This window comes from Hibiscus syriacus, unplaced genomic scaffold, assembly GCF_006381635.1.
Source record: "Hibiscus syriacus cultivar Baekdansim isolate YM2019G1 unplaced genomic scaffold, ASM638163v2 tig00110485_pilon, whole genome shotgun sequence".
In the NCBI taxonomy this organism is placed as follows: Eukaryota; Viridiplantae; Streptophyta; class Magnoliopsida; order Malvales; family Malvaceae; genus Hibiscus; species Hibiscus syriacus.
Window position 1 is genome coordinate 707,693 of NW_024062760.1, and position 12,847 is coordinate 720,539.

Here is a 12,847-nt window from a genome sequence, read left to right on the forward strand (position 1 = left end):
TAATATAAATATATAATATATATATATAATCGGGGCGGGTCGGGGATACCTTGCCCCGAACCCGACCCGAAAAAATCCCCGATACCCGACCCAATATCATTCAACTCGACCCGACCCGAACTTGACCGGATTTCGGGTTTCCCCATCGGGTTCGGGTCATACTGTCATCCCTACTTTACGTAGATGATATTTTGTTAAAACCGAATTATTATAATAATATATACAATATAAACATATGAATAATTAAAAGATATTATTAAATATAATTTAATTTTAATTAAGGGTGTTCAAAGTTCAATTCTAACCGAATTAAATGACCAAACAGAAGCTTTTTTAGATTAATCGGTCTGTTAATTTTTTGTTCACTCGGTTAACGTTTAAGAATTTTTTTTCAAACATTGGTTATTGGTTAATTCGATTTGAAATTGGTTAATTAACCAAATTAATCGAATTTTTAATATATTATATATTTTTATATATTGTTTAGCCTTTGGAGTGTTTAAATATCGGTTTTAATCGAATTAACCGAATGAATTAATTGAATAAAATGAAAATATTAAATATATAATATATATTATTTATAAATATTGGTTAATTCTATTAACCCAACTTTATTCGGTTCAATTAAAAGTTTTTGAAAAATTTTGATTCGATTAACGATTAAAAGAGAAAAAAAAACAGTTTACGATTTTTAGTAATTTAGTTTGATCGATTAACTCAACTGATAGATTGAACACCCCTATTTTAAATTAATAAACCAATAAATAAACGAATTATATAAAAGGAAGTCAAAACATAAATGTAAGATCAATAAATAGGCGTGTGAAGGTGCAAGGGGCATGAAGGATTACAACCGACTGAACAGAAATTTCTATTGGTTGATCGGTCGGTTAATGGTTAATAGTTTTTTTTTATTTCGATTTCGATTAATTCAGTTTGAAATCGGTTAATTAATCAAATTAATCGAAATTATTAAATATTTAATTATATATATATATATATATTATTTAGCTTTAGCGGTGTTTGAACTCGGTTTTTGCCAAATTAATAGACCAAATTAACCGAATAAATAAAAAAAATATTAAATATTTAATATATGATATATATTATTTATATATTATTTATAAATTTCATTAATTCGATTAACCGATCAATTAACCGAACTTAGTTCGGTTCAATTAACGATTAATGGAGAAAAAATTTTCTTAATAAAATTTGGATAATTCGGAACCGAATTACCCGTTTGAATACCCTTGCAAATAAGGGGCAGATAGTTTCCATTCTACAAATAATGGTAGACAATATACATTCTTTTTACTTCTACATATAAGATAAAATCTAGTTTTAAGATAATTATTTATTCATGTATTATAAACTTATATTATTTATACGAATCTTTTAGAAATATGTTAACGTGTGGAACTAATCTTTAAATGTATCATTTAAAATTGATTTTTTTAAAAAGTTAACAGAATATTTAAAATATAAATATATATATATATTAAATAAAGAGTATATATTATTAAATATAAGGTATAGATTTGTATCAAATAAATCATTAAAATCAATTTATTGTTAAATAAAAGTATATATAATAATAAGGCCGCGGTGGAAATAACAAGTTACAAAGCTCATTCATGGCCACCATTCCTGGTTGCAGATTGATAAACCAAAGCCAAAAGAACAAAAGGGATGGCCGGTTAAGCTATGACGAGAGGAACGAGGAAATCGAAACAAAAATCCGATCAGATAACTCGATCGGCGAATAAATTACTGTACAGTGCCGGTGAAAATGGTGGGAGTGGGCAACATAGTTAATAGACAATGGCTAATGATCAGACTATGAACATCCCTGCATAATAATACTGTCTAACCTTGGTGGCTGCCGCCTCCTCTTCTAAGGACGGACAGAAATCTTCCCGAAGATTTCTCTTTACGGCGGTTCTCGCCTTCGCCTCCGACCTGTTTTACGAACTCATCCGGTGTTAGAATTTGATAGATGTATCCCCTTTTAACTATCTGTGTTTATAAACCGGGAACATAAAAGAAGGGAAGAGAATGCATGAAATTAACAATGTATAACTTGATGAGACAGATTCATATAATAGAAAATTTAATTTATTAAACCGATGTTGGGAGTCTAGCCAACGCAATTTAGGAATAAAACAAAACAAATAGTAAGATATTTAAATTCGATTTGGTTAAAAAAAATCGATTGTACATATACATTTGAGTAGTCAAACTGTTTATATTTGTTTTCTCATATTTTTTAGGTAGTTTGTTTTAAATTCATTGGAAGTAATCGCATTCCTTCTTCTAGAGTCTCCTCTACCCCTCCTCTTTAGATAAGATTAAGATTAAATTTATTTTCTTTTAAAAAATTAAACTCGATTAAAATTTAATTATCACTTGAGAGAGTCCGACTCAAATTTGAACTTAGTTTGAGTTTTAACGAGACAAGACAAACTACTTAATATCCGATTCAAAAAGCTCTACAAGAAACTTAAGAAAGTAATTTATTAAAATTTTTACATTTTAAATTAAATTATTAAAATCTTAAAAATTATTTAATATTTTTTTTTTAAAAAAATAGCAATGCGACATGATAATTGAGATTCTCAATACCCATAATACAACTGCCACTGCAAATTTTTTATTTCAATAGATTAATTTTTTTTAGAAAAAATAAAGTACACAAATCGTCTGTAATTATAATATGTTGTTTTGTTGAATCACTTTATTATTAAAAATTATAAAATGATATCTAATTATAAGGTATTATTTTGTTGAGTCTTCTTACTATTAAAAGTTACAAAATGATCACTCGACTATTTATATGTTCTAAGTTCATCCTTTTACGTTAAAAATTGACTGCAGTCTGAGTTGGACGTTAACCTATTGACTGAGGTATAATAAAACATGATCCCAGAAATTTAAAAGAATATCATATGTCAGTCAACATGTTAACGTCCAGCTCAAACGACTACTAATTTTTAACGAAAAATGACAAATTTGGACCAATTTATAACTTTTAATAGTCGATGAACTCAACAAATCAATATCCTATAGTTGAGAGACTATTTTGTAACTTTTAATAGTTAAGATACTCAACGAAACAACAACCTATAATTGAGGGATCATTTGTGTACTTCAACCTAAAAATTAAATTAAAAAAATAAACAAGATTTGAACAAATAGAAGTAACAAATCTCCATTTGGTTTTCGAGCTCAAGTCAAACTCTTTTTAATTTCAAATTAGAATCAAGCTTGATAAATTTAAGCTTTCAAATTGAATTGAGTCACTTTAAATGGTTCGATTCGAGTTGAGCTCTACCTAAATTCATCTCATTTACACTCCTAATAATCCCAACTCAATTCACACAAGAAAGAGACTATCTAAAATGGTAAAATTTCTGTTTAATCCCTTTAGAAAATGTAAAAATTTAAATTAGTAGAATAGTAAAATTACATTTTGGTCTCCAAAATGATAATTTTATGGTTTAATCTCTTCAAAATTATAAAATTATAAATCAATACAACGATAAAACCGTATTTTAGACCCCTCAAAAACTTTTAATTCAACCATGTCCCAAAAAGTTTTCTGACTTAGTCTCTGCGAAACAAAAGAACAAGTTAAGGGGGTAGAGAAGAAAAACGAACCTCCTTGGCAATTTGTTGTAAAATCTCTATAATTTCAGAAAAATCAGGCCTTGATGTTGGATCTTGTTGCCAGCATCTATCAAGCAGTTCAGCAAGCTTCGGGTTATTGTTCTTTGGAATTGTTGGACGAAGACCCTAAAATCAACATGTCAAACGAAGAAATGATTACTTCAATGTGGTAATAAAGTCCCAAGCTCCATGAAATAATCTTTTCATGCTGAGACAAACAAATAATTTTATGTTAAAGGATGTAACCTTAAGAATTTATATTAGAAATTTTAGAATGTAAAATTCCGAAATTTTAGAGGTACGGAATTAAATTGTTAATAAAAAATACATAAAATATATGGGAATTCAATGATGACATTTAATTGAAATTAAATTGAGATTTAACTGATGAAATACCTTTTGAACGACTCCGACAGCAGCTTGTAATGGGGTTAAACATTCATATGGAAGCTGACAATAAGAAATACAAGCAAGTTACCATGAGAACTAACCATAAGAAGCAAGCAAACGACTTCATGAAAACAATCCGAACATGTTAAAATAAGAACCTTTCCAGTTAACAACTCCCATAATACAATTCCGAAACTGAATACGTCGGCCTTGTGATCGTATGGCTTGTGTTCAATAACCTTCAATGTAAAATAACTGTCGTAAGAAAACGATAAGATGAACAGCCGATTACAATAGGAATAATAATATCATGGATTAATATGTTGTCACCAAAGGACGGACGCACGATTTTATATTGGGGGACGAACTTGAACTTTTAAAATTTCAGAGGACAAAAATAGATTTTTAAAAGAACATACATAGAAAAAATCTAAAATATATAATAATTTTAAATTTTCAAGGGGTCGAGTGCTCCTACCCGCCCTCCCTCGATCCATCCCTATTGGCACCTGTTCCCAGTTACACAAAGCATAACAATAAACAAACAATCGCACAATAAAATGAGACAGATTTACGTGAAAACCTTAATCCCTGATCTCTATAATCGAAAGTGAATTTCACTTTATAAAAAAAAGAAAGAAAGTGAATTTCACTATAACTATAATTATAAGAGGTTTATGACTAGAAGTTTTTTAGCTTCTCAATCTTAATCTATAACCATAATTTCTATTATTTATTTTAAGGTTAATTACTCGATGATAAAGAAATCTTAGAAGAAAAGGAGGTTTCTTCAATAGGTATTTCTTAGATTAGAGGTTTCTTCAATACGTATTTTCTATTTTCAATTGAAAAGTAAAAGAAAAAGTATGGTCGTCATGTATGAATTGGATGTGTGGGTCGCACTGCGAACTTTTCTGCCAATTTTTCTGGCCCGAGAGCCTCCACATCAATCACATGCTCCATTTTTCCTCCAATTTTATTTGTTTACCAAGTGAGTTGCATCGCCAACTTTTCAGGCCGAGCTAAACGATATTCAGGCCGAGCTAAACGATATTCAGGCCACAAACTCTAACACCACCAATCTATCTAAAGAATGTATTGAAACTAAAAGTCACTACGGGGCGCGAACCGATCAGCTACAAACCTATTTCCTTTCTAATGATAATGAATAAACATAAAGAGAAGATAACAAAGAGGCAAGCATAAAAATTCTTGAATGTTACTTCAGACAAATTAGTATTTGCCTTCTCGAATTTAATATCTCCTCGGAAAAGAATTATTATTAAATCACATTAACGGAACAACATAAAAGGACACATTGCATCTGATACCATATATATTCAACCGAGAACTCACCTCAGGAGCCATCCATCTATACGTTCCTGTTTCAGCCGTCATAACTCCAGATTGAGCTTTCACTCTAGCAACACCAAAATCAGCAACCTTAACCACCTGTATGAAAATCACGTAACAAACCTTTATTATGATGTGAACACTGCATGAAAGCTGTAAATTAAACTAAAAAATTAGTTAATTTATTTTCTTTGTCAGAATTCGGTCCAATATTTTACGAAAACTGAGAAGTTAGTACGGTTATGACAAATGCATGAAATTCAGTTACTGGTTTTTTTCTAATTCATTGCATATAAATTGTTGAACTGCTTATTTCTAGGCCAATGATTTCAATGTCAAGGTTTAACAACAATACTCAATTGGACTAATGGACTACTCGGCTTTTTCTAAAGCACATGAACCGAGATCTGACAAATTTAAGTAAACAGATTAACCTCTCAATTTCTGTCAAGTATAAGGATGAGATTCATAATTATATCATTATAAAATCACCAAGTTTAAGCATCTTACTTCATTTTCATCCATAAGAAGATTGGGAGCCTTCAAATCCCGATGGATTATATTATTTTGGTGCATGTAGTTCATTCCTTTGGAAACATCTATTGCAACTTTAAGCAAGGATGGAAGCTTGAAAACGCCTTTTTGCTTATGAAGGTAATCATATACACTTCCACCTGACATAAATTCTGCAGAGAGACAACAAGGAGAAGGCAAAAAAGAATGAAAGAAAGCTAATATTAATACTCATTTTTTTCATTTAGAAAGGAATGATAATCTTAAAACTCACTTTCAACATGTTAATATCAACAAATAAAGAATCGGCAGGCTACCTGTTACAATATACAAGTTCGGCGGCTTGGTACACGCACCAATCAATTGTACAACGTTCTTGTGCCTAACTTTCCTGCGAGTTTTGAAGGAAATAGTCAATTAAAGGAACAGATATTTCCTAAAACTAATGCAGTCATCCAAAAAGAAAGAATCGTGTTTTCATAAAGTATTTAAAATTCAATATTTTCGCTAAAAACCTCATGATGAAAATCTCCTGGGCGAACTCTCTCTGCAAATCGGTATTTATACTCTCTGGCTTGAGGACTTTAATAGCCACTTCCTGACTACGGTAAGTACCTTTATACCTAAAAAAGGTTTAAAAGGACCATATGTCAAGGCTCAAAACAAAAAGAACTCGGTCAGAAAGTTACCTCTTCACTCACCAAAGGACCTTTGTTTTATCTCAAAGCTCAATATATATATATATAAACTCGATCAGAAAGTTGTTTTTTTCACTTACAGATCACCATATGACCCAGATGCAACTTTGTTCTCGAACTTCAAGTGTCTAGGGTCAATTTCCCAAACATCAATCCCGTCATTAGGAATTGCCACATAATTCTGGTCATCATTGTTTATGTTTCCCATTTCTTCATGGTCCCTCGAAGGAGAAAAGGAGTGTTGCTTCAGCCAATATTGCTTCTATACAAGAAAAAAAAAGGCATACAAGAAAAGTATGATTTGAGTGGCTCAAAAACTTTTAATTAATAAATTACTACATTAAAATCTTCTGTCTCCATTAACATTGTGCATTTCAGCATACACACTTTACCTAGAATTAACCAATCACATATCAACAAAACATCAGAAAGAAAAGAGCACTGTACACGTCCGAAGACTTTTTGCAGACCAAAAGATAAATATTGATCAATTAGGAGTCGAAGCCCATTGATCATTAACCTTGGAGGAGATGGGTGGGTTGGGGAGAGATAGGCGGATGCACCCTTTATTCAGGGTAGGCAAGTTCCCACCCTAAAATCTGAATTTTCTTCTGTTAGTTATCTATTTTATTGATTGTGCTCACCCAAAGGGGAGGCCAAGTTCAAGATGAGCTTAGTTTCATAATGGTAAGGTTGTAGTATAAATTATTTTATGCTATCAAGCCTGCCATTAGTGAATTAGTTTCCATTCCCCTCATATAAACCTTCTTGAAATCAATGCAACGGCTAATAATGCATGGAGATCAACACTAGTATAATGATATTGTAAATTCGAAACATTTCAAGCAACAGAAAGCCCTATTTACAGCTGATCAATTTTGTAAATTTATCATGCAGTGCTTCACTTGGAAAAGTTCGAGAAAGCCAAAGGAAAACTGTCAGCAGATTTTTTTTTGTTAAATTAGACTCTCAAGTCTCAAAAATCCAGTATGTGAACATGACAGGTAAGGTGAAAATGATAAGCACGCTCAGAGCTGGAACACAACAACATTCCATATTAATCAGTAGAGGGTGATAAAACTAGACCTAGCAATGTGTATTCATGATGTCTGATGTCTCGTGTTTGTATTATTTTTCATGACATAGTGGCATATATATATAACTTGTCATATATCAATATAAATTTGAATATGTTAATAATTCACGTTATATAAATTTTGACAAGTTTATGTATTTGTCATATTTAAATTCTTATTTGTACCGAATCGTGTTTTGTCAATAGAGAATTACCTCAATTTTTGAGATTTTCTTTTCCAAAGCAACTTTAAGCAGCTCGGTTTCCTGACAATTTCATAACAAAAGTCCGTCAAGCGAATCGTAAAACAATTATAAGCCTGTAATACCAAACCTTAAACCATTCCGTACAGCAGCATGCACACATCTAGTTGTCTAAATGGAATTTTAATATGAATACACGGAAAACAAAAATAATTACCCTCTAAAGTAACAAATGAAAGAATCCATAACTTGAGGGGAAAAGTGCCTTATATAATTTGACATATAAACATAACATATAAAAACAAACCATGAGAATTGTTATTTTTTAGTTTTAGTTAAATAGTCATTGTAGAAAACAATTATGTATATAGGCTATAGCTATAGAAGATATTAAAATAAAAAGTACCTCATAAGGCCAACCATCAACAACAAAAACATCCAATGAGTAACCATCAATTGTGGAAAATACATGCGCTTCCTGGATGTTCAGCCCAATCTCAGCAAGCAATGCGCTGAACTGCAAACATTGCATAGGCACAATCAACGGAAAGAGAATCAATACGGCATGGTCAAATATTTAAAAGATATACATTTCTCATATAAGCTCAAGAACTCTCTACCGGATTAATTCAAGTTTTGATAACAACAAAATATATACTTGTTTTTACATGCAATATGACCAATCAGAGAACAATATGTGCGGGCAGTTGATTGAACCAAGAGCTCATATGTAACCTAAGGAGCATTGTTTTTTGTTATTTTATTCCAAAAGAATCTAAGAGTGCAACCATCCGAGTTCTAAAAGCAACTTCAAGATAACAGATGATAAAAAAATTACACCTATAGCCATAAAATCAAAGGGTAAATCTCAGACTCATCATTCCAAACTTCCACTGCAAAAAAAAAAAAAAGTCGATGAACAGACTTCACTAGCTGGTGCTACAAAAGCTAGAGAGATTACGGCCAATGGATTATAAAAGGGAAGGGAAGAATTCCTCTGAAGGTCTGTTTCAGATGAGGAAACAGGTCTGCATATAATGTAATAAATTACTTGTAATCATGGGAGTACATATGATATACCCCTTTCTGTGCCACATTTTGGAGGTAAGTTTTGATTCTCACGGCTTATGAGAATGTATAATTTTCACTGGCCATTTTTTTATCTTGTACACAGCTCCTAGAAGTTCAAAAACCCCTTCCAAAAATTTGTGTGTGTATATATATATATATATTTATATACACACATATATAAAAACACAAACAAACCTATCATATACCTGACTAAGAAGTTTCGGTTTGTCTTCTGTTGAAAATGTAACTTCATGCATGGGCCTGCATCAGCATCAAAGAATGTAAATTTCACCATCCAAAATGGTTATAACGTATTTATAATCTTCACCAAAAATGACACAAGTATCAATATGTGAACGGTAAGTCAGGCAGATGAAAGCTAAAAATGACTAGATGTCAGCACATAACGGTGAAAACACACCTAAAATTGAAGTCAACACAAGATGGTGGGTGAGGAAGCATTGCTCTCGGGTAAAGAGGGTTGAACTTTACAAGACCATATTAATTCATGCACTCCTAATTATTAAAATGATCCATACATAATATTAAAAAAACTATAAGATGATAAGTCCAAAAAAACCAAACTGCTACTAACTTAACCAAAGTTTTAGTAGAAACAATCAGCCCTTGCCTAAGGACATTTTAAGGCGTAAATAAATAGCTAAATACCGGGAAAGATGTGAATTGGCAGGTAGAGAGCTATTTCCATCTTGATCCTTAGACTTATTTGCTTCAAGTGCAAGGGCTTCAAGATTAGGCGATGAGCCAAAGGCAGGTGGTGGATGTATGCTAGCAATTGAAAAGCCAGCTAGAATTGTCAGCATCATTAACGACAAAATCAATGTGCGAAGTGAAAAATAAAAGCAAACCTCTGTCTGCTAGAGTGTCTTGGAGAATTTTGAGCAGACTCCTCACATGGGAGGTTTGAAAGGGATGAATCAGCCAAACTCTCATCAGAAATAGATTGGACCTACACAAGTAGATAACCCTCATTATACATTTGACTGCAAACAAAGTTCAAAAAAAGTGCAGAACAATTAAGAGCTTGGACCAATAGGTTATGACATTTGGACAACACATTATTTCAAATACAGAACTTGAATGCTTAGAAGAAACCCGCAGATGCTCACATGATCCAGAGATGGGTATAAAAGCAATAACAAATAGATGAAACATACGTGAAGTTGTCCAATGAGAATGAGAAACGCAAATGCACTTTTAAAAGTAACAATGAAGTGCATATGATATCACATGGTTGGGTTGAACATAGTGAGAAAAGGAAGGGGAAAATGTGTTTGGAAAACATTATAACTTCTAATAGTGTTGAGTATGCATATTATATCAAATATAACATTGCAAGGTCCGTAACCGTTAGCTTTCATAACTTCATAATTTATATCCCTATTCAGTAGTAGCAACTGCAATTGTCTCTATTCAGGAAAAAAACTGCAATTGTCTACTAGATAATTGATGTGTTTATTGACAGCTACAATTCAATGCTAACATTCATTTTAGAAAGATTTAAAAGGGCCAACCTATAACTTAGATAAACAGCCAAAACACATCTACCAATTCCAATAAGCAATCAAATATCATTATGTTTGTGAAAAAACATTCCAAGTTTCACCATTATATCTCCGTATCTTTCCACCATTACTATGAAATTCATAGTATGAATACAACAGAAAAGCATGAAAATTGACCTCCATGATGCGAAGATGAAATAGACAGGCACAAGCTAAAAGAATAAATCATCTTCAGCCAACTAATTCGAGACAAGGTCAAGACCAAAAGACCTTATACTAGCCTACCAAGATTTGGGGCAAATCTTTCAGAGTCCAGAACCATAAACCTAACACTAATAATTAATGAAAATTGATGCATGCACTTCTGCACTAGTTTTTCCAAACGTCAAAGATAAAGAATTCAGATGAATAGTCCTTTGCAAAGCAAAACTTTTATTTTGCAGCACACCACATGACTAGAACCTTAAAAGACCAAAATAATATTTCAACTTCCAATTTTTTTCGCATATATATTAGTCATCCTTGTATGCAATGTCATATACAATGAATATTTCTAATAATCTAAAAAAAGTGAGATACTAAGAAGTCGGATATGACAAGTTCTGATTTTTCAAAAATACACATCATTCTAAGAATGACGAAGAAATTAATGTTTAGCAGTAACAATTTTTTGCTTATACTAAAAGTTTGAAGCAAATCACAATGTCTATTCATGAAATGTAACCCAAAAGAAAAAGAAAGCTAATCACCTGCACGAGTCGAACTTCCATGGCTGGTCTGTTGGCGGGATCATGAGCCAAATACAGCAATCTCTTGTGCATCAGAACATCTTCTGCTCTTTGCACATTCACATCCGATGCATAGCTGAAAATATGTTCACACACGATCAATTAACAAATATCATAATATTCAATTTATACAGAAATTAAAAGAAAAATGTAAAAAAGGAAACTATCAAATCTGGTTCACTCTACTTGTTTCGGATCTTATCGGCAGCAAGCCAAGCATAAAAAAAGTAATATCGAGATATTAATCCACTAATTAAAATTTTTAACAAAAACTTAAGAGATAAAATTGCATATTAAGCGCTACTGATTTAACCGTGATATTAAGCCAAACAATTCCTTCAACTCAAAATGCTTTATATTCGTCGATGCACAAAATCCAAACATTAAAAAGCAAAAATAGTAGCTGAGATTCAGTACCTCAACAGATATAGATATATAACAAAAATTATGTGAAATGTTGGTAGTTTTTTCTTCTTCTTTTGAATTTGTATTCTTTGCACGTAGTAAATTTAGAAGGAAAGCAAGAAATGAAAAACGGATCATACCGAGTAGGGAGACGCATGAAGTGAGTCCAAAGCTCGTCTTCGAAACCGGGCCGAATAGCCTCGTCTTTGCCGGATTCTCGAAGCCGCTGCAGTACTTCGTTGTACACTTCGAGTTTCTGTTGCTGTTGGCGGCGGCTCTGAAATGGCGATGTGTCCTTCGCTTTGCTCCCGCAACTGTCGTTTACTTCGATCACCATTGAAAAAAAAAAGGAAAGGCGTGAATGTGATGATATCTTTGCTTTTCGTTTACGTTGAGTTTATATAAGATTCGCAGATTTAACATTTACAATAATTAATTTTCTGCAAATTTTATCATGTTTGGATCGAACGAATATTTAATAGTTTAATTATAGTGTGCGCACCGCACCACTCAATCGGATTATTTATATGAAAGTAAATCTCGTTAAATATAGGGTAAATTCTACCATATGTCATTTAATTATTGTTAACATTATAAATAAGTCATTACATTTTTAAAAATTGAAAACAAATCTTTAAGTACTCGACTGCTACAAACAGGTCACTATACCGTTAAAAGTAAAATGGACGTTAACCTTTTAATTATAATCACTCAAGTAATCAATTATTATAAACATATTATTACATCGTCAAAAGTAAAATGGACGTTGACTTTTTAAATTATAATCATATTATTTGATTTATCAATTATAACAATTAGATCACTTAATCTATCGATTGTTGCAATCATAAACTCAATTGTAACCAAAATTAATGCTTGTTATATACTTAATGATGAATTGGCCTGTTTATAATAATAAATTAATTGAGTGGAATGTCTGTAACTTTTTAAAATTTATTGATCTATTTATAATCTTATTAATAACTAAATGACATATAATTATTTTATCCATGAATATAGTAAAGCTTATTAGGATGCGTTTGGTTCACGGAATGTAAGATTATCAGTGGGAATAAAAGATTACCAAGGAATAAGATTACTGGGAATGTTGTATTTTGTGTTTGGTTGGTTTAGCATGAATATAAGATTATCGTAT

At 31.7% G+C, this 12,847-nt stretch overlaps 1 protein-coding gene across 2 annotated transcripts; it reads right to left on the reverse strand.

Moving 5' to 3' along the window:
• Positions 1–1,728: 1,728 nt before the first annotated feature.
• On the reverse strand, positions 1,729–12,043 carry LOC120129360 (serine/threonine-protein kinase STY46-like). Of its 2 annotated transcripts, none has more exons than XM_039146879.1 (16): positions 11,832–12,043; positions 11,248–11,362; positions 9,842–9,942; positions 9,642–9,761; positions 9,179–9,233; positions 8,308–8,418; positions 7,914–7,964; positions 6,704–6,885; positions 6,441–6,548; positions 6,243–6,316; positions 5,923–6,098; positions 5,416–5,511; positions 4,218–4,298; positions 4,066–4,119; positions 3,661–3,795; positions 1,729–1,962 (listed from the first exon to the last, which is right to left on the reverse strand). In XM_039146879.1, the coding sequence occupies exons 1-16, from the start codon at positions 12,026–12,028 to the stop codon at positions 1,870–1,872; spliced, it is 1,749 nt and encodes a 582-aa protein (XP_039002810.1). In that variant the 5' UTR covers positions 12,029–12,043; the 3' UTR covers positions 1,729–1,869. The 2 variants fall into 2 exon arrangements, with proteins under 2 accessions (XP_039002810.1, XP_039002809.1); XM_039146878.1 differs by having other exon boundaries at positions 1,729–1,965.
• Between the last annotated feature and the right edge of the window lie 804 nt (positions 12,044–12,847).

Excerpts from the sequence above, each read along its gene's own strand:
- LOC120129360 (XM_039146878.1), bottom strand. The coding sequence starts at position 12,028 with ATGGTGATCGAAGTAAACGACAGTTGCGGGAGCAAAGCGAAGGACACA. Across the intron at positions 6,549-6,703 it reads TCTGGGTCATATGGTGATCT|GTATAAAGGTACTTACCGTA; the intron begins GTAAGTGAAAAA and ends AACCTTTTTTAG. Across the intron at positions 3,796-4,065 it reads CTGTCGGAGTCGTTCAAAAG|GGTCTTCGTCCAACAATTCC; the intron begins GTATTTCATCAG and ends TGTTGATTTTAG.